At 46.8% G+C, this 24,483-nt stretch overlaps 1 protein-coding gene and 2 pseudogenes across 1 annotated transcript; all 3 read right to left on the bottom strand.

The window, feature by feature from the left end:
• Positions 1 to 3,201: 3,201 nt before the first annotated feature.
• LOC116909489 lies at positions 3,202 to 3,578 on the bottom strand (annotated as a pseudogene).
• A 10,349-nt stretch (positions 3,579 to 13,927) lies between these two features.
• Positions 13,928 to 14,404, bottom strand: LOC116909114 (annotated as a pseudogene).
• Positions 14,405 to 20,589: 6,185 nt separating this feature from the next.
• On the bottom strand, positions 20,590 to 22,499 carry LOC116909824. Its single transcript, XM_032913540.1, has 4 exons — positions 22,422 to 22,499; positions 22,250 to 22,333; positions 21,948 to 22,050; positions 20,590 to 20,983 (listed from the first exon to the last, which is right to left on the bottom strand). Exons 2-4 carry the CDS (start codon positions 22,323 to 22,325, stop codon positions 20,665 to 20,667), a joined length of 498 nt encoding a protein of 165 aa, XP_032769431.1. The 5' UTR covers positions 22,326 to 22,333; positions 22,422 to 22,499; the 3' UTR covers positions 20,590 to 20,664.
• Between the last annotated feature and the right edge of the window lie 1,984 nt (positions 22,500 to 24,483).

The raw sequence follows: 24,483 nt of genomic DNA, 5'->3' as shown, positions 1-24,483 counted from the left end.
AAGAAATTGAAGATCTCAGAAGATGGAAAGATCTCCCATGCTCATGGATTGGCAGGATTAACTTAGTAAAAACAGCCATTTTACCAAAAGTGATCTACAGATTCAATGCAATCCCCATCAAAATACCAATCCAATTCTTCATAGAGTTAGACAGAACAATTTGCAAATTCATCTGGAATAACAAAAATCTCAGGATAGCTAAAACTATCCTCAACAATAAAAGGACTTCCGGGGGAATCACTATCCTTGAACTCAAGCAGTATTACAGAGCAATAGTGATAAAAACTGTATAGTATTGGTACAGAGACAGACAGATAAACCAGTGGAATAGAATCAAAGATGCAGAAATGAACCCACACACGTATGGTCACTTGATTTTTGACAAAGGAGCCAAAACCATCTAATGGAAAATAGATAGCATTTTCAGCAAATGGTGCTGGTTCAACTGGAGAAGAATGTAGAAGAATGAAGATCGATCCATGCTTATCACCCAGTACAAAGCTTAAGTCCAAGTGGATCAAGGACCTCCACATCAAACCAGATACACTCAAACTAATAGAAGGAAAAGTGGGAAAGAGTCTCGAACACAAGGGCACTGGAGAAAATTTCCTGAACAAAACACCAATGGTTTATGCTCTAAGATCAAGAATCCACAAATGGGACCTCATAAAACTGCAAAGCTTCTGTAAGACAAAGGACACTGTTGTTAGGACCAAACGGCAACCAACAGATTGAGAAAAGATCTTTACCAATCCTACCAGATAGAGGGCTTATATCCAAAATATACAAAGAACTCAAGAAGTTAGATTGCAGGGAGACAAATAACCCTATTAAAAAATGGGGTTCAGAGCTAAACAAAGAATTCACAGCTGAGGAATGCCGAATGGCTGAGAAACACCTAAAGAAATGTTCAACATCTTTAGTCATAGGGAAATGCAAATCAAAACAACCCTGAGATTTCACCTCACAACAGTGAGAATGGCTAAGATCAAAAACTCAGGTGACAGCAAATGCTGGCGAGGATGCGGAGAAAGAGGAACACTCCTCCATTGTTGGTGGGACTGCAGACTGGTACAACCATTCTGGAAATCAGTCTGGAGGTTCCTCAGAAAATTGGACATTGCACTATCTGAGGACCCAGCTATACCTCTCTTGGGCATATACCCAAAAGATGCCACAACATATAACAAAGACACATGCTCCACTATGTTCATAGCAGCCTTATTTATAATTGCCAGAAGCTGGAAAGAACCCAGATGCCCTTCAACAGAGGAATGGATACAGAAAATGTGGTACATCTACACAATGGAATACCACTCGGCTATCAAAAACAATGACTTTGGGGTTGGGGATTTAGCTCAGTGGTAGAGCGCTTGCCTAGGAAGCGCAAGGCCCTGGGTTCGGTCCCCAGCTCCGAAAAAAAAAAAGACCAAAAAAAAAACAAAAACAAAAAAACAAAAAAAAACAATGACTTTATGAAATTCATAGGCAAATGGATAGAACTGGAAAATATAATCCTGAGTGAGGTAACCCAATCACAGAAAAACACACATGGTATGCACTCATTGATAAGTGGATATTAGCCCAAATGCTTGAATTACCCTAGATGCACAGAACACATGAAACTCAAGAAGGATGACCAAAATGAGGATGCTTCACTCCTTCTTTAAAAGGGGAACAAGAATAGCCTTGGGAGGGGATAGGGAGGCAAAGTTTAGAACAGAGTCAGAAGGAACACTCCTTCAGAGCCTGCCCCACATGTGGCCCATACATATACAGCCACCAAACTAGATAAGATGGATGAAGCAAAGAAGTGCAGGCTGACAGGAACCGGATGTAGATCTCTCCTGAGAGACACAGCCAGAATACAGCAAATACATAGGCTAATGCCAGCAGCAAACCAGGGAACTGAGAACGGGACCCCCATTGAAGGAATCAGAGAAAGGACTGGAAGAGCTGAAGGGGCTTGAGACCCCTTTTGAACAACAATGCCAACCAACCAGAGCTTCCAGGGACTAAGCCACTACCCAAAGACTATACATGGACTGACCCTGGGCTCCAACTGCATAGTTAGCAATGAATAGCTTAGTAAGAGCACCAGTGGAAGGGGAAGCCCTTGGTCCTGCCAAGACTGAACCCCCAGGGAACATGATTGTTGGGGGTAGGGTGGTAATGGGGGTAGGATGGGGAGGGGAAGCCCATATAGAAGGGGAGAGGTAGGAGTTAGGGGGATGTTAGCCCAGAAACCGGGAAGGGGAATAACAATCGAAATGTAAATAAGAAATACTCAAGTTAATAAATATAAAAAATAAAAAAATGTGCATGTGTGTGTGTGTGTGTGTGTGTGTGTGCGTGTGTGTGTGTGTGTATGTGTGCATGTACATACATATTTTCTTTTAAAGCAAAATTCATAATTGTTGGTTTGCTGGGGTCATATGTCTAGCAGACAGAAATCCAGCTTTCTTATTCAATGATGTTAGCTTGTAGCCCTTGCTGTCTGGTGTCCATATGCATATCATACAGTAACTAATTTAGTCAGGACAAAAGTACAGAGCAGATTTCCCGAATGCATGCCTTTATCTGAATGGTGTTGGTTAGATATAAAAAAGATGAAAAAAAAAAACAAAAACAAAAAAAGAAAACAAAAAACAACAACAAAAAAAAAAAAAAAAAACCCTCCGTTTTTTGTTTTGTTTTGTTTTGTTTCGTTTCGTTTTGCCATTTTCCATGTTGACCATCCAAGATTATTGTATGAAAGAGAGAGACGGCTTACCATATGGTTTTATTGTATTAGATTTCTATGCCGTTAAATTGAGACTGTTGTATAGCATTTACGTAGACTTTAGCCATACAGGTCTATACATTTCAAATGCATTTCTTTTCCCTGTGAGGCTGCACATGGGTACATGTGTCCATGTACACGTATGAAGGAGTTAGTTGTCCAGGATCCCCTTTCTCCATGAGAGTCCCAGGGATTGAACTCGGAGCAGCAGGTTTAGCCGCAGACACCTTTACCTGCTGAGTCGTCTTGTTGGCCCTACACACATTTTAAAGCTATTTTTCATTTATTTTTTTTCCCGAGCTGAGGAATGAACCCAGGGCCTTGCGCTTGCTAGGCAAGTGCTCTACCACTGAGCTAAATCCCCAACCTATTATTATTTTTTCAAGTCAGTCTTGCACTTTATTGTCATTGTCGTCGTCTCAGGCCTCGACTGCGTGCTTGCGCAGTGGGTACCGCCGCTCCTTCCGCTCCTTCCACTCCTTCCGGGGCTGCTCCTTGGTCTTCAGCGTCTCTTCCTGCTTGGTGAGCCGGCGGCGCACGGCTCCCGTCTTCCTGGGTCACAGGTCCAGGGACTTGTACTTCTCTCCCTTGTAGAATTTCCTGAGGTTTTCCTTTTGATCTGAATAATGACAGTGAGGACGGGGGCGATGAATTTGCGTGCGACTCCTATCATGGGGAGCTTGGATGCTGCTCCGCTTGTCACTTTGGCCACGCGAAGCTGGGACAGTTCCACCTTCAGATCGTCCAGTTGTTTCAACAGCTCCTCCTTCTTCTTGCCAGCCTTAATCTTGGCCATTGCTGCACTCTTCATGACTGAGGCCGCCTGGTTCTGTTACTACTTTTTATTCCATGTGGGCATACATTTTTTTTTATTAACTTGAATATTTCTTATATACATTTCGAGTGTTATTCCCTTTCCCGGTTTCCGGGCAAACATCCCCTTCCCCCCTCCCCTTCCTTATGGGTGTTCCCAACCCCCCCTCCCCCCATTGCCGCCCTTCCCCCAACAGTCTGGTTCACTGGGGTTCAGTCTTAGCAGGACCCAGGGGCTTCCCCTTCCACTGGTGCTCTTACTAGGATATTCATTGCTACCTATGAGGTCAGAGTCCAGGGTCAGTCCATGTATAGTCTTTAGGTAGTGGCTTAGTCCCTGGAAGCTCTGGTTGTTTGGCAGTGGGCATACATTTTAATCATAGCTACGCTTGAGTGTTAAATGTACTTGAATCACTTTGAAATTATACTTGTTTATAAAATGGCCATTTAAAAGACTTCAACATAAACAGATACTTAAAGGGAACCTTTCTGAGTAGCCAAAAGCCTTACAAAAACCTCAGAAAACATAAGTAACTATCTTCTTTAAAAAATACTTATTTTATTTTTAATTATTTTATTTTAATTATGGGTAAATATGTGGAGGGGTCCAGGGGTCCTCAAAGAAGATACCGTCTCCCCTGAAGCTGTAGTTATGGGCAGTGTGAGCTTCTGCACATGGGTGCTGAGACCTAAACTTTGGCCCTCTGAAAAAGCAGGAAGCTCTCTTAACTCCTGAGTGATTTCTCCAGCCCTATAAGCAATTATTCTAATGAAACACAAAACCTTGCCATGTTTGTGCATGCCACAGTAGACGTTAAAATACCCAATCACATAACAACGTTTACCACTAGGCTACCTTAAATGAGAATGTCCCCCAGAGGCTCATGCATTTGAGACTTGGCCCCTGTGGGTGGCGCTGCTAGGGGAGGTTTAGAAGCTAAGGCCTTGATGGAAAAACTGTGTCACTTGGGCTGGGCTGTGAGAGTTTAAAGATTCAAAACACTTCTAGTTTATTCTTCCCGTTTTGTGCTCGCAATGGAAGACATGAGTTTTGAACTTGCTGCCCCAGATGCCCAGCTCGACACCTGTCCCCACCATCTCGGACTCTAATCCAGACAAACCCTTCCTTCCCGAAGTTGCCTTGGTCACGGTGTTTTATCATAGCAATAGCAAAGTAATCCATACAACCACAAAAATGGTTTTCTCTTTGCGTAGGCACCACCAGCACCACAATTAAGCCCCTAATCACCTGCTGTGGGACAGAGAGAGCATGTTTCTCCTGTTGAGAATCTTCACATAGATAAATCTGTGCTGGCACTGATGGTACAGCCGTCTAGTTGTCTGCCTCTATCAGGCGATTAGCACATATTAAAACACGAAAGGACACTGTACCAATAACGTTTGAGTGCACGCGTAGATCGTTAAAGGACTATACAATACCTGGGGGTGTTGTTCAGCTGTCAGAGTACAGGATGCTGGGAATGCAAAGGCACTTGGTTTGGTCCCCAGCATCACACAAACTGGGCACGGTGGCTCAGGCCTGTGGTCCTGGCACTTGAGAGATGGAGGTAGTTCAGTTTGGGCCATGTAGCAAGTTCGAGTCCACCCTGGACTGCATGAGTCTGTGTGTCAACTGAAAAATAAAGGCTATTCAATAAAAATCGCCCCTTAGGAGCCACACCAAGAGGGCAGAGACTTATGGTTTCCCACACCTAAGCATATTATAGTTGACAACTCTCAAAATGTTACTTAAATTGACAGGCAAGCAGATTTAGTAGTTGTTATTGTTGTTGTTGATGATGATGGTGGTGGTGGTGGTTGTGGTGATGATGGTGGTGGTGATGATGATGGTGGTGGTGGTGGTGGTGGTGGTGGTGATGATTTTGCCTGTGTTATGTGTCCTTACATGGATGTGCCAGTGTGTGTATATGTGTGGGCTCAGGATCTCTCACCAAACCATGAACTCACTGATTCAGCTAGGCTAGCCGTGTAATAAGTGAAGGAGCTCTCGATAGCCTGAACATGGCTAACACAGCTCCCTTCTTTCCCTTCTCCCCAGTTCCCTTGTGAGGAGACAGCTGCCAGAGCCCAGCCTTCCCAAAAGCAACTGTCCCAGTTTGCTAATAGAGTCAGGCTAGATTCACACTCACAGGCTTGGGACCTGATCCTACCCTGACCCCCCCCCCAATATTTTCTTCATTGCCTATCAAATTGGTAAAAGAATATACAACTTGCTATCTTAACCAAGGTGTCTGAGTTGTAAAACTCTGTAACCAAGGCCTGCCAACTCTCATTGACTACCTGCAGCTGACCACTCCTTTCCTCCCTACCATCTAGAGCTCCAGACCAAATGTCTAGGAGGATGAGTTAAGGGCTTAGGATTCTGGACCGAGTATCTAAAGGAATGAGTTAAGGGCTTTGAAGCCAGGCGTCCTGGAAAAGGTCAAGTCTCCAACAGATACTCTCTTGCTTACCCTTTAATGTCAAAATATGATCAGATGACACCCACAGCTCACCCAAGCCTCCCCTGTCTTGCGGTTTTACCCTTTAAAAGTATGCAGTACAGGCTCAGATCTGAGCTGACCACCTCCCTGAAGTGAGTTTTCCCAGCTTCCATCCTGAGCCCAACACCCTCTATCTTGCTAAAATCTGTTAGATTATATTCCTAAAGCTAGCCACCAAGGTCCAGTCCCTTATTTGACCACCTCCCCCTCCTGAGGCTGACTACTGAGGTCCGGTTATCAAAAGCCCCCTTAATAACATGCCTGATTAAAATTAAACACTTCATCCTAACATGGATCCCTTTTACCTCCTTCACGCCCTTTTACCACGCCCAGGCTGGCAAGAGTCCCTTCACTTATAAGGTAGCTAACGTAGCAATCGGGATAGATGCTTTCAAATCCAGAATGAAAATGGACAAATTATCCCAACATATGCAGGTTTGAGTCAGCCCAGCTCCTCAAACGGGGAACAACAAAACCACACTCATTTCCTTATCCTGTGCCTTCCAGCCATGTTCAGCAGCTAGATCGGATCTCTCCTGCGTTACATCAAACAGTGTTGCCCATCGGAACGATTTGCAGTTCATCCGCAGGCTGAGAATACACTGGACAACTCCTGGTGAGAGTCTGCTAATCCTTGGCCTTGCTTACCTCCAGAGCAGACAGACAGATACACTCTAGAATTGCCTTGGGTGCCAGGCGCAACAAGCTGTCCCAGTCACTATACCGCTCCACATTGTGTTTTCCACAGACACAGCCACCAGCTTCCATTTTTCTTCCACCTTCAGCACTGGAGGGTGTCATTTGGGGTGCCGAGACTCTCCATAAATATGACCAGAAAACTTGGAGCATCACTCTTACCAGGGTTCTTAAGGGAAGGGCTTGGACTCTTTCTGTCTGACAAACTCGGCCATCCATTCTCTGGATGCCAATTAAAGAGAGAAGTAATATTGAAAAGCAGAGAAGAGATACGTAGTCGGTGTGGTCACACGGGAATGAGGAAAAAATGAGGGGCCCCAGAGACATCCAATCCCAAGTCTATCTTTGGGATCCTGACATAAGTCTAAATAGAGAGTAATTTGTGTCCTGATCGAAGTGTGGCCCTCCCTAGCCATCAGTGCCTCAGTTCTGATCTGTCTTGCACAGTGTTTTACTGGGTTGTCAAAACCGTGGGAAATCACTTGCTGGTAGGTAAATTCTTCCTCTGGCCAGCACCAGGGTTTCAGGCTGTCCGTTCTCCCAGCCGGGGATTCCTAGAGTGCCAATAGGAGCCACCCATCATAGTCTCAACTTCATGGCCCTCTGGAATACATTGCATGAGAATGGTTCTGCTGTCCCCATCATAACAGGGCTGTGACTTTGGAATCCAATTGTTTCAATAGACTGATAGCTGGAGACACACCATCACCCCTCCTAATGTAGCCACACCAAGCAGGCCCGTCGGCCATCTGCTCAGCAAACAGTCCTTGGAAAGGGCCCAACACCCCTGGGCCACTGTCCACCCTTCCATCCTCCTCTTTACTCTGTAATAAACGCCAGCTCTCTTCTCTGTGGTCTGTGAATTCCTCTCTGGATTCTTTTTTGAAGATAACAAGGACCAAAGACTCCAGAGTGCAACTGCAGTTTCATCTCTAGACATCTGTATGTACTTGTGAATCTCTGTTTATTGAAGTGGGGGGCGGATCAAGACAGATTTTCTCTGAGTAACCGGGGCTGTCCCAGAACTTGCCCTATAGACGAGGCTGGCCTTGGATTCAGAGATCCACCTGCCTTCACCTTCTGAGTGCTGGGATGAATGGTGTGAGCCACCACCATTTGGCTTGTGGTCTCTTTTACGTGATTTCCTTGGGCCCATCACTATCTCCCCACTAACACTGTCGCCTAACATTGGACTTCACCATCCCACACGCAATTCTTCACCTATCAGCCTCCTCTGCTGCCAGAGGATACAGGAAAAGGCTGACACAGCCAAGAACGCTCCAGAATGTTTCCAATCTAATGCTGACCGTGCACAAATACCTCTAGGTCTCCTCTTTCTCTGCATCTCCTCAGATGGTATTTGTAGAGGGCTCAGAAGATGAGCGTTACTGTCCATAAAGTCCATAAATCCCCAAGATTAATGTGGCAGACAAAGAAGGCTCTCTTGTGCTAGGGCCAAGGGTGAGGCTTAGTGACCATGGTGGCTCTGGGTCTGGGAGATGTGTGGTGCTGCGTCCAAAGGCTTTGGTAATCAGATGTCTACACACTTGTCCTGTTGAAACAGGCACTTAGAAGTTGCTTTACTAAAAACCATTGCCGGGCTGGAGAGATGGCTCAGCAGTTAAGAGCACCCGACTGCTCTTCCAGAGGTCCTGAGTTTAATTCCCAGCAACCACATGGTGGCTCACAACCATCTGTAAAGAGATCCGATGCCCTCTTCTGGTGTATCTGAAGACAACTACAGTGTAGTTATATATAATAAATAAATCTTAAAAAAAAGAAAAAGAAAAGAAAACACTTCTGTGAAAAAAAAACAAAAAACAAAAAACCATTACCTCTTCACTTCTGTGTACAAAATAACTAAAAGCAAGATGAAAGTGTGGCTTCTCTACTTTTCTGGTATCTTTGCTTCTTGTCACCTGCTTCCTTCTTCACATCAGCACAGGAGACACTCAGTGAGCTTGTATCTAGATGCCAGTGGTGCCTGGCTTCCCCAGAGGACACGGGCGAAAGAGCGAGTGGGCCCCTTCTCAGTTTTCATGGTGTTTGTTCCACTCCCTGCCAAGCACTTCGAGTGCTCTTGTCCTAAATGTATCATAACCTTGAATTCCAGTGTCACCAAAAATGTCCCAGGACAGACTGTTCCCAATAAGGATCCATGGTGATAAGGTTGCACCCTGTAGCAAAATTTCCCCTGGGAACTAGTTTTTTGTTTTGTTTTGTTTTGTTTTGTTTTGTTTTTTTCCTTAGAGCAATAAGAAAATTTTCCTGATGCCCTATAGGATACAGCTGAGATAACAGGCAAGATCACCGCTAGACCAGGACGACTTAATTATGCATGCCTTGTGTGGTGATTCAAATACGCTTGACCCACAGAAAGTGCTATTAGGAGGTGTGGCCTTGTTGGAATGGGTATGGCCTTGTTGGAATAGATGCGGCTTTCTTGGAGGAGTACATCATTTGGAGGGTGGTCTTTGAGGGTTCCTATTGTTTAAGCTCCAGTCCCTGCAAGACACAGGATCCTCACAGCTGTCCAATCAGGGGTGTAGAACTCTTGGCTCCTCCACCACCAAGTCTGCCCGCACGATGCCATGTTTCCACCATGGTGATAATAGACAGAACCTCTGGAACTGTAAGCCAGCCCCAATGAAATGTTTGCCTTTATAAGAGTTGCCTTGGTCACGGTGTCTGTTCACAGCAGTGGAAACCCTAACTAAGATAACTCAGTGCCTGTGTGTGGTGGAGGTGGCATGTGTGTTTGTGCCTACAGAGGCCAGACAAAGTCACTACGTGTCCTCTACCACTGTTCTCCTTATTCCTTTGAGGCAGAGCCTTTCCTCAAACCTGGAACTCCACTTTTCCCAGCTACGTTGGGAGCTAACACGCCCCAGTGATTTTCCTGTGTCTTCCCTCTGCCCAATCCCTTACCACACACACACACATAAAACACCAGGCTTACAGGCACCTGTGACCCATGCATGTTACATGGATGCTGGGATCTGAACTCAAGTCCTTATGGTTGCACAGCAAGCACTTTCAACCACTGACCAGTACTCCATGCCTAAACATTTAGACCTAAAACTCACGTCAGTGCCCTGAAGGTGGAAATGGGGTCACTGATGTCATAAGTATGCTAGGTCATGAATATGTTTGTGTGTCCTCATTCTCAGAATTTATTGAATAACAAAAACTTCACAAGGTACAGTGACTTCATTGGCGGCAATTTCCCAGGATCAGTTCCAACCCTGATCGTTCTGTGCAAGTCAATACAGGTTCTTTTGTTCCAATATAAATTATAAATATTACCTCTTAGACTATATACCACACAGTAAATCTCTATACTCATCCTCTGTGTGTGTATGTGTGTGTTATATAATATATATATATATATATGTTATATAGTAGATATATATGTCATATAATAGATAGTCCATATATAATATATAATCTACACATACACACATATATACATATGTATATATATTTACTAAATTGCTCCAAAGGATCAAAAGATTACAACAAAATTCTAGATGTTTCAGAGGTCTGAGAGGCAAGAAAACTGTTAGGGGGTAAAGAGAGTCTGTGTAGCAGTAAGACAGTGACCATGGGTGTAGTTAGAGAGGTCCTGCTGAGGACTTGGGCTGCTACCTGATCACAGACGTGAGCAGAGCGGCAGAGATGAGGTCAGAGACCATGGAGGACACAGGAGTAAGGAACCAGACATGATCCATGTGTCCGAATGACAGCAGGTTCAGAGGCACAAATGAGCAGAAGGGATCTGGGGGGGCCATATGGACAGCCCCTCAGTCACGTCTCTGCTTACATCTTGGAGTCACACATCAAGTGGTTAGAGGACAGGATGGTGGGAACATTCCCATTACAATGATACACGCTCATGTCTTCGTTTGAGGGAGTCGTATCCTTTCCTTGGACTGGCGTGTCTCATGAGTTTTTGACCCTGGTTTTCCTGACAGAGTTAGGGTTAGGGTTAGGGTCAACCCATGTAGGACCCATGTGCTTCTACAGTCCCAATTTACCTCAATAAATGGAAAGGGTGGGGCCTTTCTACTTCCATGGGTAACTCATTTGTCTGTCTATGTTTAATGAGTTGTGCCAGACAGATATGCTACTCGGGTGTCCATCCAGGTGTAGAGTCACTTTTATCCTCAAAATGGTGTCCAAAGCTGTTTGTTACAGATGCAAACTGGTCCACTAACCCTGTGCTGGCCAGCGTTCCTAGTTCTGCAAGGGGCTATGTACGCTTCAGTGAAAGAAAAGACATCAGAATCCTAACTAGCACTGGATGCTGTAGGCTACAGTAGAGGTGGCTTGAATAAGAATGGCCCCATAAACTCATTTATTTGAGTGCTTAATCATCAGGGAGTGGCACTACCTGAGAAGGATTAGGAGGTGTGGCCTTGTTGAAGGAAGTGTTTCATTTGAAAGCCCAAAGACCAAGCTAGGCCCAGTAGCTCTGTCTTCCTGCTGCCTTGTGGATCCAGATGTAGAGTTCTTCAGCACCATGTCTGTTTCCGAGCCACCAGGCTCCCCACCATTGATGATAATGGACTAAACCTCTGAAGCGTCAAGCAAGTTCCAATGAAACGCTTTCTATTGAAAGACTTGCCATGGTTGCATTGTCTCTTCAGGGCAATAGATCACTGACTAAGATGAATACCAGCTTGCTAGGCAAGTTGTGCTCACAAGTGCAGTTATGTTACTGAGGTAGCCAGTCATTTCCAATTGGATTTGAAGCCTGTTCTACTGAAGGGATTTCATATCTGGTATAAACCTGGCTAGAATCCCATGACAAAAGAGGCCACAGTCCATTGGAGGAAACTTTTTTTTTTTTTTTTATTTTTTTTTTTTTTTTTTTTTCCTTTTTTTTTTTTTTTTTTTTTTTTTTTTTTTTTTTTTTCTTTTTTCTTTTTTTCGGAGCTGGGGACCGAACCCAGGGCCTTGCGGTTGCTAGGCAAGCGCTCTACCACTGAGCTAAATCCCCAACCCCATTGGAGGAAACTTAATGGTGTTTTGTTAAATGACACTACTTCTTGCTTTATTTTCCATTTAGACGAGGTCTCACTATGAAATCCTGCCTGAGTTAGAACTCTCCATGTAGACTAGGCCATCCTTGAGTTCACAGAGATCTTTCTGCCTCTACTTCCTCAGTGCTGAGATTAAAAGTGTGTGCTCCAATACTCAGGAGACTGCTTTCTTGGTGTTTGTTTGGTTGGTTTGTTTTGTATTTTTAAGACAAGTTTCTCTGTGTAGGCCTGGCTGTCCTGGAACTCACTCTGTAGACCGAGCTGGCCTGGAACTCAGGGAGCTCCACCTGCCTCTGCCCCCTGAGTGCTGGGGCTGAAGGTGTGAGCCACCACCACCCGACCAAGTACCTACTTAATATTTGTGTTTATACTCATAGATTTAGGAGACTCTCACCCTTGCTCTGAGGAGTGACTCTTTACAATGAGCAAAAGACTGGTCAAAATGGCTCAGAATTAGGGGCTGTGAGAGGTCAGCAGAAAACTACTGCTTCGCACACAGAACAGGACACAACCTGGTGTCAGCCCTGGACCTCTGTCTGCTGCTCTCGCCCGAGTAGCAACAGAGACTAACTCTCTGTCTCTGCTCTTGCTGTCACTTCTCTGTTCTGCATACTGGGGGAGGGTGACCTTGTGCAAGACCAGGCTTACACCCTAAAAGCTCCAGGAGCAGTATCTACACAGACGCTTCTCTCAGGGGCCACCCTGCTGACTAAAGTTGCTAAAAAGCCAAACTGGGGTTGGGGGTGTGGAGACACCATTGTCATCCCAGCTCTTCAACACCTGAGGCAACAACCACAAGTTCAAGGCCATCATCAGACACCAGGTGCACACGTGGTACACAGACATCCAGGCATGCACAGCGCCCACACACATAAGATAAATAACAGTTAAAAACAAACTTGAGTGTAACTGTCCAAGGCCAGCCCGGGCTAAGTAGCAAGTGCTACTCTGGCCAAGGATCAACACAACTCTGTCTCACATAAACAGTCGAAATAGGGCAAGCATTGAGCCTGGTGTTTAAAAAGCAGAACACTGGACAGGGAAAGGCACTTGTTGCTCTTATTCACTGCTTGTGAAAGGGAGTGACATGTGACTTAGTGACTCTGAGACAGAACAAAGGGACAGCGGAAATCAAGGGGACAGAGGGAGAGAAGGCTCTCATCCTGGAATCTGATCCCTTTTTTTTTTTTAACACAGTGAAAAGGACAACACAAGATGAACAATGCCTGGAGGAACTGTGAGAGAGTTTGGGGGAGGAAGGGAGGCAGAGAGCTTTTTACCTGAGGTACATTTTGTTCCCTGAATTGTTCTTGAACGTGATTTGGTGCCTCCTGTGACAAACACTTACATTCAAATTCATAAGAAATGTTTATTCTTCTTGGGCGCCAGAAGAGAAGAATAGAACCCAATCTGGCTAGTGTTGTGTTTATAAAGAAACAAGGAGAAACGGAATATGTTTGTGGATGTGGTCGGGAGGTAGGGAAGGTATCCCTTCCCCCTGAGGGACCGGCCACACATGATGGTATAGTATAGAATTGAGTTAATTGATGGCATGGGGAGGGGAGTTGAGGGAGTAGGGACAGAGAAAGGCTGGAGAGAGAGAGAGAGAGAGAGAGAGAGAGAGAGAGAGAGAGAGAGAGAGAGAGACACAGAGAAAGAGAGAAACAGAGAGAGAGAGAGACAGAGAGAAGAGAGAGAAAGAGAGAAACAGAGAGAGAGACAGAGAGAGAGAGAGAGAGACAGAGAGAGACAGAGAAACAGAGAGAGAGAGAGAGGAGAGAAGAGAGAGAGAGAGAGAGAGAAGAGAATAGGCTGACAAGATGAGCACAGGAGAGAGAAGGGAGGGAATGGTAAGGGGCAAGAAGATATAGTAAGAGTGAGAGAGCGAGAGTGAGGAGAGGAAAGCAGCCTCTTTTATTTTTTTTTATTTTTTTTTCAGAATAACGCACTTTATTTAACTCAATCACAATATAGTTAGTTCAAGGAAGCCAAACACTTGCCCAGTAACCAACACTACAAGCCTCTTTCTTGGCCACTCTGAAGTAATGGAGCTGTTAGAAATAAGGATCCACACATGTAATTATCAATTATACAGAACCAAGTTTACATTTCTCCCGCTTGAATTTCTTAATTAGATTAAACCATTTGCAATCCTGCACTGCCGCAGCACCTCATTGAAGCCCTCATAGAGCTTGACATCTGGTTCTGAGCACACTCCAGAAACTGCTTGATCTCTAGAGAGCAAGGTCCTGCTGGTTCTGCAACTGGGCTCCCTGAGGCTCCTGGTAAGTGATGTCAGGCCTCGCAGGCTCAGCATTAGCCCCTCCGCTGAAGCCCCCAGTGATGGCGTGACCCAGGGTGTGCCCCACCGCAGAGCCCACAGCCACACCGGCTGCAGTGGTAGCCATTAGGCCTGGCTGCCGAGGGGCAGCAGCAGGTGAGCCGACTGCAGATGGGGCGGCAACTGTGGCTGGAGGCTGAGCTGCTGGTGCTCTTCTGGGAGCAGCCCTCATCTGAGGGGCCCGGCCGGCGGGAGGAGTCACCCGGGAAGTGCGGCTTCGGCAAAGTTTAGAATAGAGAATGAAGGAACACCCATTCAGAGCCTGCCCCACATGTGGCCCATACATATACAGCCACCAAACTAGATAAGATGGATGAAGCAAAGAAGTGCAGGCTGACAGGAACCAGATGTAGATCTCTCCTGAGAGACACAGCCAGAATACAGCCAATACAGAGGCGAATGCCAGCAGCAAACCACTGAACTGAGAATAGGACCCCTGTTGTAGGAATAAGAGAAAAAAATGGAAGAGCTTGAAGGGGCCTCGAGAATCCCATATGTACAAAAATGCCAAGCAACCAGAGCTTCCAGGGACTAAGCCACTACCTAAAAACTATAAATGGACTGACCCTGGACTCTGACCTCATAGGTAGCAATGAATAACCTAGTAAGGGCACCAATAGAAGGGGAAACCCTTGGTCCTGCCAAGGCCGGACTCCCAGTGATCAGGATTCTTGGGGTAGAGGGCGGCAATGGGGGAAGGGTTGAGAGGCAAACACCCTTATAGAAGGAGAGGTGAAGGGGTTAGGGGGATATTGGCATGAAAACTGGGAAAGGGAATAACATTTCAAATATAAATAAGAAATACCCAATTTAATAAAGATGAAAAAAAAAAGAAAAGATAAAAGGAAGTAAAAAAAAACAAAAAACAAAAAGAATGGCAGAAAAAGGGATGATTCTGAGAAATATTTGACAGAATAGAATAGGCCCAACCCTCATAAGAAGAGAAAGGAGGGCTGGAGAGATGGCTCAGAGGTTTAGAGAACTGGCTGCTCTTCCAGAGATCCTGAGTTCAACTTCCAGCAACCCCATGGTGGCTCAAACCATCTAGAGAGATACTCATGAGATCTGGTGCCCTCTTCTGGCCTGCAAGCATACGTGCAGGCAGAATGCTGTGTGTGTGTGTGTGTGTGTGTGTGTGTGTGTGTGTGTGTGTGTGTGTGTGTGTCATGTATAATACATTAATAAATTTTTTTAAGGAGAGGAAAAGGGAAGCTACTTAAGAGAGTGGTACAGAGGGGTTGGGGATTTAGCTCAGTGGTCGAGCGCTTGCCTAGCAAGCGCAAGGCCCTGGGTTCAGTCCCCAGCTCCAAAAAAAAGAAAAGAAAAAAAAAAGAGAAAGAGAGAGAGAGGTGCAGAGAGAAAAGGGAGAAGGTAGATTTACTTGGAGAGTTTTACAGAGACAGGTTGAAGAGAGAAGCAGGTGAAGACAGAGTCAGAGAATGAGAAGACAGAAGGTTAGAGCAGATTGTTAGAGTTACACTGAGGTCAATCAGAGCAATTCAGGAGAGGCAGAGAGGTAGAGACAGACACACAGAGAGAAAGACACACACACAAACACACGCACAAACACACAGAGAGAGAGACAGAGAGACAGAGAGAGACAGAGACAGAGACACAGAGAGACAGAGACAGAGAGACAGAGAGACCAGATTGAATCAGTCAGCTTGGCAAGGAGTTTAAGCCAGAACAGCTGAGTTGAACCAATCATCCAGGGATCAGGGAGAACGAGGAAGGGTGAGCTTATTGAGCATGAAGTCTCAAAGACTGAAAACATTCTAGGTCTAGATTAGATTGCATGGTGCCTAGAAGCTTCCAAGACTAGGCCTAGGTTAGCAGAGAGGCAGGAAGTCTCAGAGATAACAATTATTTCAGCTGAATGAAAGTTACTTTTACAGTTCTCAACCTGTGGGCCATGACCACCAGCAAACACATATTTCCAGATGATCTTAGGAACTGAGACACCTCTCAGTAGCAAAATTACAGTTATCAAGTAGCAAGGAAAATAAATTTGTGGTTAGGGGTCCCCAAGATTACTGGAAATACATGATTTTCTGTGGTCGTCTCCCATTAATTGAGAAATCATAATCTAGAACCATGTCCACCTTGACTCTCCTCACCGGTCACTCCTTTAGCATCCAGGGCCAGCCTGCACCTGGAGGGCAGCCTTAGGGTCACAGGAGTTCAACACCAGAGCCTCAGGGCTAACCTGAGAACTCTCCCGTTGCCCATTGCTTACTTTCCCCGAGAGTGCTGGGAGTGAGGGCACCTGCTTCTTCTCCATACCGCTTAGGAGCTGGGGGAGAGCCAGGGAGAACTCTGGCTTCTACACAGTACACCCAGTTGTGCCCACCTCCTGCGACCCTGAGAGAATGTTCTGGCCTCACACACCCAACTTTACCCAGCATTCCCTGAGCCTCTGCTTCCCCAGCCTGACCTGGGAGAGCCCACTCGTCTGGAATGCCCGGTCTTAGGTAAGGGTGAAGCTCATCTTCAAGAGACGGACTTCTACCTCAGAAAGGATCACGGAGGCTTAAAGGGTCCCTCTTCCAAGTAGTTCTGGTGACTTTCTGGCTCATTTGTAATGACAGAAGTGACTCGTGTGAGCTGAGAGATGTCCCTGCCTACTGTAACAGGATGTGAAATGGATTTTGCTGCCCTTGCCCTTCTGACAGGCAGATCTTGACCATCCTCACCAGTGTCTCCCTCCAAAGCTATGCTGCTCTCCTAAGGTGCCCTGAGAGTCTTGTTGCCAAGTGAGTGAATAAAAGGAGGGCGTTCTGGGGAAGGGATGCTGAAGAGAAGGCTCACCAGTCAAGAGCACTTGCTTCCTGTAGCAGACCAGAATTCATACAAATAAAAACAAAAACAAAGCAGGTGGTGGTGGTGCATTCCTTTAATCCCAGCACTCAGAAGTCAGAGGCAGGTGAACCTCTGTGAGTTTGAGGCCAGGCTTGGTCTACAGAGAGAACTGGAGGACAGGCAAGACTACACAGAGAAACCCTGTCTCAAAAAAACAAAATTTGTTAATTTATTTTTAAATTTAACGTTTAAAGGACTGCTTTCCTCCATCCAATTTTTAGTATGGCAGATTATCCTCATCGTCGTGACGTCATCGTTGTCGTCACCACGGACTGGCAGAGATGACTCAGCATGTAAAGATGATGTAAAGGCCTCTGCGGTCAAACACAAACACAAAGGATTTGATCCCTCGACCACATTCACGACATTGTACACTTACGTACACACACACGCTCACACACTCACACACTCACACACACACACACACACACACACACACACACACACAAAGGCGTGACGGTCAAGAAGATCTGTAATATCAGCACTTAGGAGGTCTAGGGAGGAGAATTGGGGTTCACACCGATCATCCTTTGCGACATAGCTTGTTTAGGGCAACCTTAGTGACAGGAAACTACGTTTAAAAAAGTGTGGACTGGTGGGATGGCTCAGTGGTTAAGAGCACTGACTGTTCTTCCAAAGGTCCTGAGTTCAAATCCCAGCAACAACATGGTGGCTCACAACCATCTGTAATGAGATCTGATGCCTTCTTTGTGTGGCTAAATTCAGCGACGGTGTACCCACATACATGAAATAAATAAATCTTGATTAAACAAAAAAAAAAAAAAAAAAAAAAAGAAAAAAACCTTCAAGAACCAACAAGGGGTATCCTAAAAAAGGCAGAGGAGGAAGGAGACACAGTCCCAGGCCAGTCTCTAGGAACCAGGGCAGGGCATGGCTTAGATAGTGCGGGTCTGAGCGCTGGCTACTGCAGCGCCCCCTACTGAGCACCTGGAGGCAGCGCGCTCCTCCAACTGCAGCTTGGAACCCATGGTGCGGGTCAGCTGGTGCTTCCTGGTCGCACCTGCTCTGTGTGCCCAACTCTGGCCGAGAGCCCTCCTTTGGGAGCTCGGGTAGACCGCCCTGCTGTCATGCCGGGGGCCCAGGCCGATGGTGAAATGGCCAACTAGAGTAGAGCACTTCCTGTGGCCAGCAACGCTCACCTGGCAGGGTCAAGATGACCCTCAGCTGATACGCGCAAGGCTGACGCGGCTCTGAATCCCCTTGTTGAATAAAGTTTCTGCAGTTATGAAAGCCTGCGTGGTCCTTGTCACTAAGGACTTATAGCACTTGACCTGGCTAGAGATAGAAGGGGCTGGGGGGAGGTGCTGGAGAGATGGATCAAAATTAAGAGTACTTAAGGCCCTAAGTTCAATTCCTAGCAACGACACGGTGGCTCACAACCATCGGTACTGGAATCTGGTGCCCTTTTCTGCTGTGTCCGAAGACAGAGACTTCATACATAAAATACATGAACAGATACGTCATTTTTGAAAAGAGAGAATAAAATCAATATATAGAGCAAGGAGAAGGAAGAGGAGGAGATGGTGGTGGTGATCATGATGATGATTCCAAGAGGAAGTGTCAGCCTCAAGGAAAGGTAAAGAACACAGGAAAGGTTTCTTTTCTAGTAAGCCAGGAGACAGAACTCAAGTAAGGTGAACACTAAGGTCCTGTGAGAGAGCCACAGCCAATCCCAGCGGCTCCTTCTGCCTCTGCACAGCTACTGACATACACTTTCCAAGAGGTGGCCCGAATCTCGCCACTGATGTCAAACTCATGGAGACCTGCCTGCCCCTGCCTGGGGTGCTGAGATTGAAGGTGTGCACACCATACACAGCAGTGAACTATTGTTAATTATAAAGTTCTTCTCCTGAGGATGGAGCTGTAGCTCAGGGGCAGCTACAGCGTTGTCCAAGTCTTGGACTCAGTGCCCAGTGCTACAGAAAACAAACGGGATTACTGCTGGTCTGTCTCATGCACAGATGGGGAGTGTTTATTAGTATTTTTCTTTCCTTATGTGTTTTTTTCTGTTTTTAAGCCCAGATATCATGTAGCCCAGGCTGGCCTCCAGATATCTTATAGCCCAGGCTATCGCTAAACTCAGGGTGTAGCAGAGGATGCCCTGAACTTCTCCTTGGCTCCACCTCCTATGTGGGATTAGGGGCACAAACCATCACCCCTGGTTTTATGTGCTATAAGGGGTAGAACAGGCTTCATAAATGTTAGGGAGTCTCTCACCAACCAAGCTGCCCTCCAACCTACTTGTGAAATCTTTTGCCTTAGTTTGGGTTCAGAGTTCAGAGTTCCCACCTGGACCTCTATGCTGCTGCTACTGCTGTGTGATCCAGGACAGATTCCTATGCCTTCTATGCCTCAGTTTCCTCACTGGGGGATGGGGGTGTCTATGTAGTGCTGGTCGTGCTAGAATCCCATATAAAGACCAGAATGGCCTTGGACTCCCTGCTTATGCTTCCCAAGCTCTGGAATTAAAGGCATGTGCACTACACCAGACGAGCCTTCATTTTGTGAGCAAGCGGGACTGTGAGAACATGAGAAGCACAGGTGCAAAGAGGCCTGTCCTAGGCTTTGCTATATTTCATCCTGGGCCTGGAGCTCCCTTCTTGCTGCATCTACTTGGCTGATGCTCCCTCCTCTCTGAAAGCCAAGCTCAGATCCAATTCCCTCCAGGAAGAGTTTCTGAAGCTCCTCAATCTGCCTCACCCCTTGGAGATGCTTCCACACACCTCCCTGCACATGGACCCAGGGATGTAGGCACCTCAGCAACCGCCATGAGCTTCTGCACTGACCCCTATCGCAAACGGTCCATCCCCTGAACTGCTGGCCCGTTTCTGTGTCCGTGTGTGTGTGTGTGTGTGTGTGTGTGTGTGTGTGTGTGTGTGTTGTGTTTGAGTATGGTGGGGCACGCATGCACTTATATATGTGTACATACCTGTGGAGGCCAGAGATTGACCTTGGGTGTTTTTGGGCAGCGGCTGTCTCTATTTCTTATTTTGTAAAGCAAGATCTCTTTCCTGAAGGAGAGCTTGCAGATCTGACTTGACAGGCTGGCCCGTGAGCACTGAGGACCATCCTGTCTCTACCCCTCCTCCACCCTCCCACTGCTGTGGTTGCAGACTTGCGCCAGCTTTTGTGCAGGTTCTGGGGACCAAACTTAGGTTCTCATTCTTGAACAGCGAACATTTTCCCCACTGAGCCACCTCTGTAACTCCTCCAGGTTCCCACCGCCCCCTTTTCTTGGTCCCCTAGTGCAAGGAAGAGTCAGATGAGAACAAGCTATTGGCAGGTGTCTAATGGCCTCCCTTGCACAAACAGAGAAACTAGAGCGATGCAGGGCCAGCAGATGAGAGCTGGTTTGCCCCTGGTGCGGAGCACAGTGCACAATGGGTGGTCTCTGAGCTGACACCTCAGATGTTATAGCTTAAGGTCTCTGTAGGTGGGGCCCAAATCCTTGCCAGATCTACTTCTACCCACCCTTCATTTTTGAACGCAGAACCCTCTCAGACCCAAGGATTACACTAGGACACACAGTTCATGCAGATGTTGTATTTATTAGTGGATTCAGTTTGGAAGTACCTGACACTTCAGTTTGAGTGGCCATATAGCTTACTCTGTACATGTGCCGTTTACACTTCCCCACAAAAACCTGATGCCCTTTAACCCACCTGTCACATAATAGCCACAAATGCCCCTGAACACATGGCTGGGATTTTCAGGGTAGCTAGAGTACTCATATTGACCCCTCAAAGGTCCTATTATTAACTCCCGAGGCTGGCTAGTAATAATGATTATTTGACGCATAAAGGAATAGTATGTTCCGGAGAACCCAAGGACAGTCTCTTCAGGGTTCAGCTTGACTTCGATCTCAGCCTTTCCAGAAGAGCCATATTCTTGACTCCAGTTGTTGCCCAATCTAAGCCGAAGGCTAGGAAAAAGAAACATTCCAAACACTCAACCAGACGGTGCATGACCCGCCTTCCTTGGTCCATGGTGCCCCTCCCAGCTCTCTTTTGGCTTCTAAAGACGAAAGACATACTAAAGAAGAAAACACCACTCACGAACGCTGTGACCTGAAACCCACTACTACAAGATGGCTCCGTTCCCTCATGCATACAGTAGACTGCACAAGCAGAGAGGACCATGGGAACGAGCTCACTGAGACCTTCAATGGAAGCAGCTGCTGTCAGCTATAGTTGACCCTGGCCGAGCTGGGATTTCCTCAGCCTAGGTCACTTCCCAGCAGCAGATCTCAGAGCAGGCACCTTCCATGCCCCTAGGAAACTTCACCAGCCAACCCGTTAAGTTCATCAGCGCCCTCATCTTTGGTCTTGTGTGAGAGCTTTCTGCCCTGTTCACACGCTCTCCTCAACCCTCTGGTTCTTTCCTCTGTTTCTTGGGTGTCTGGTGTTCTCTGAGTACAAAGCAGAAAGCCATTCCTGGCCTCAAGCAGGGTGGCCCCCACTCTCAGAGGACCGATGTGGGGTCTTCTGCTTCCAGCATATCTTACCGCTCATGTCCCCTCAGAGCTGCACTCTGACCCTCTCCTCTCTAGACCCCAACCTGACACACTCGATTTTGCTATCGAGTTTGGACCTTTCGTGGTTGACTTCAGTAAGGAGAAGGATCTCCAACCTTCTTTGATCAACTCAAGAGGCAACAGGAAGAATTTACAAATGGATTCTGCCAGAAAAAGCCTGTGTGCAGGAGACGTAGAAGAGACAGGGAGAAGCCAAGGGTTTGGCTGGGAGCTCTGTGACTCTCTCAATCAAATGACTTTAATGAGCCACCGGAAGCCAGAGGGGATTCCATGAGGAGAATATGAAAGGTTTCCCGAAGCCATGGGAAGAATCGGGAACCGGTAGTAAGGGCCAGGATCCCATCCTACTTACCTACTAATGTAGTTATTCTTCAAACTTGCCCAAATTCCTGTTATATTTTCTCCTTCGGGTGCAACAATACAGAAATGCTTTCCAGTTTCTGAGCCATGATATCCTGTGTGCATAAAACCCCCAAAGGGACAAAACCCACTCAGTCATGTGGAGGATCTGTCTTTCCACCCTTGAAGCCAGGAAGGGTAGTCCTGTGACAATATTTAGTCTGTGTCAAGGGCTGGGTGCAGTCCCCATGTCTCCTAGGTTGAGAGAGATGAGGTGGCCACAGGAGAGAGGGACAGATTTCAGACTTGACTTACTACTTTGTGTCAAAACGCCGGGGATCCCCAAGAAGGCAAGAATCAGTAAGGGCAGCATGGCCTCCAGCTGGAACATCTGAAAGTCTGAGGGAAAGAGCAAAGACCACCCAACTCCTAGACAGGGAACCAGCCACACTTTACCATGCCCACCCCTGGGAGCCACACACCTTACCTGGCTGGGAGAATTCACCTTGGTGATCTTGTGCCTGGATCTCTTTCCCCTCCCCTTATATGCTCCTGGAGCCTCTTGGGCCCCTGTCCAGAAGGAAGGAGCCACAGGCCTCCAGAGAGACAGGAAGGAGCTGGTGGGGGGTCTCTTCCTGGGGGTGTTCTCAAAGCCATTTTGGAAGGCTACAGGACACACTGTGTTTGCCGTCTTGGCACTGTAGCCTATGTCAACAGGGCTGTGACACTGATGGCCATTTATTTCCATTGTCACCACTGGGCTCTCTCCCACAGGTACCTGGTCACAGTTTGACTTTAGAAGTTGGAGAGGTTTGCTGAGAGCCCTTCCCCAGCTCAGCCTGGCAGATTTCGACCCTCTGAGAGGCATAAGTACTGATCTAGAGACATTGAAGAGCAGGCCCAGGGCCTCTCGTTGAGGGGCCTAGGCAGTTCCTTGGTCTGGCACTCTTCCCAGAGCAAGCCCCCTGCCAACCTCAGAGAGCCAGAGACATGTCTTGCTCCTTCTATCCTGTTTAAAGAACAAACAAGAGGCATTTTGATAATAATGGCTGCACCTGTCCCTCGGCTCCCAGTGGTGGTCTCTCTTCTATGGTGGATTAAGTAGTAAGGAAGAACAGAGAGGGAGAGAGAGGAGAGGAGGGAGAGGGAGAGAGAGAGAGAGAGAGAGAGAGAGAGAGAGAGAGAGAGAGAGAGAGAGAGAGAGAGACTCAAGACATAACAGGAGCCATGATAAAAGTCAGAGAGTGAAATCTCTTATCCAACCCATCTGGCAGCACCAGGGGCCTGACTGAGCTTTGTATGTGTGTGTGTCTGTGTCTGTGTGTGTGTGTGTGTGTGTGTGTCTGTGTGTGTGACTGTGTGTGTGTCTGTGTGTGAGTGTGTGTGTGTCTGTGTGTGTGTGTGAGTGTGTGTGTGTGTGTGTGTGTCTGTGTGTCTGTGTGTGTGTGTGTGTGTGTGTGTGTGTGTGTGTGTGTGTGTGTGTGTGTGTGTGTCTGTGTGTGTGTGTGTGTGTGTGTGTGTCTGAGTGTGTGTGTGTGTGTGTGTTTGTGTGTGTCTGTGTGTGTATCTGAGTGTGAGTGTGTGTGTGAGTGTGTGTGTGTGTGTGTGTATTACTTGGGATTGAACCCAGACTACCAATACATTAGGCAAGTGCTCTACTACTGAGCTATATGAAAACCCTTTTTCTTCTGTTACTGTGTATGTTGAGTTGGGAGTACATGAACATGTATGCATGTGTTGATGGACATCAAATGTCTTCTTTTCTTCCTCCTCCCTCTCCTCCTCCTCCTCCTCTCCTCCTCCCCTCTCCTCCTCCCCTCCTCCTCCCCTCTTTTTTTTTTTTTTTTTTTTTTGAGCTGGGGATCAACCCCAGGGCCTCCTCCCACCCCTCCTCCTCTTTTGATAGGATCTTTGGATTATGATCCTGACTGGCCAGGACCTAACTATATAGACTATATTTACCTCGAATTCACAGAGATCTGCCTCTGCTTCCCCAATGTTGTGACTAAAGGTCTGGTTTTCCACACCTGGAGTTTTCCTACTTTTTAAATTTAAAAAAAAAAATGATATATGGGTGTTTTGCCTGGATATGTCTGTGGGCTACTTTTTATACCTGTACCTTGGAGGCCAGAAGGAGGCATCAGATCCCCTGAAACTGGAGTTATAGACGGTTGTAACAGTGCTGAGAGTCCAACCCAGGTCCTCTGGAAGAGCAGCCAGTGCTCACAGTTGCTGAGCCCCCTCTCCAGCACCTTCTTCCTATGTTTTTAGACCTTCTCTCGCTAAACCTAGAGCTCACTGATTCAGCTGGACTCTTGTCAACGGGTTCCAAAGATGCTCCTGTCCCCCACTTCCTTGCACTAGCACTACAAGCATGCACTGCAGAACCCAACCTTTTTACTCGGGTGCGAGGAATCAAATTCACGCCCTTATCGCTCGTTGGCAAATGTCTCACCAGCTGAGCCATCTCTTCATCCCTTCCTCAAACCCGAAGAGCCCCTTCTTTATCTGGGTGGTGATGTTCTCCAGGGCTTGGGTGCTGAGAGGCT

Source organism: Rattus rattus, chromosome 9 (assembly GCF_011064425.1).
Source record: "Rattus rattus isolate New Zealand chromosome 9, Rrattus_CSIRO_v1, whole genome shotgun sequence".
NCBI lineage: Eukaryota > Metazoa > Chordata > Mammalia > Rodentia > Muridae > Rattus > Rattus rattus.
Note: the sequence above shows the minus strand (reverse complement) of the source record. Positions and strands in the feature narration are given on the sequence as shown.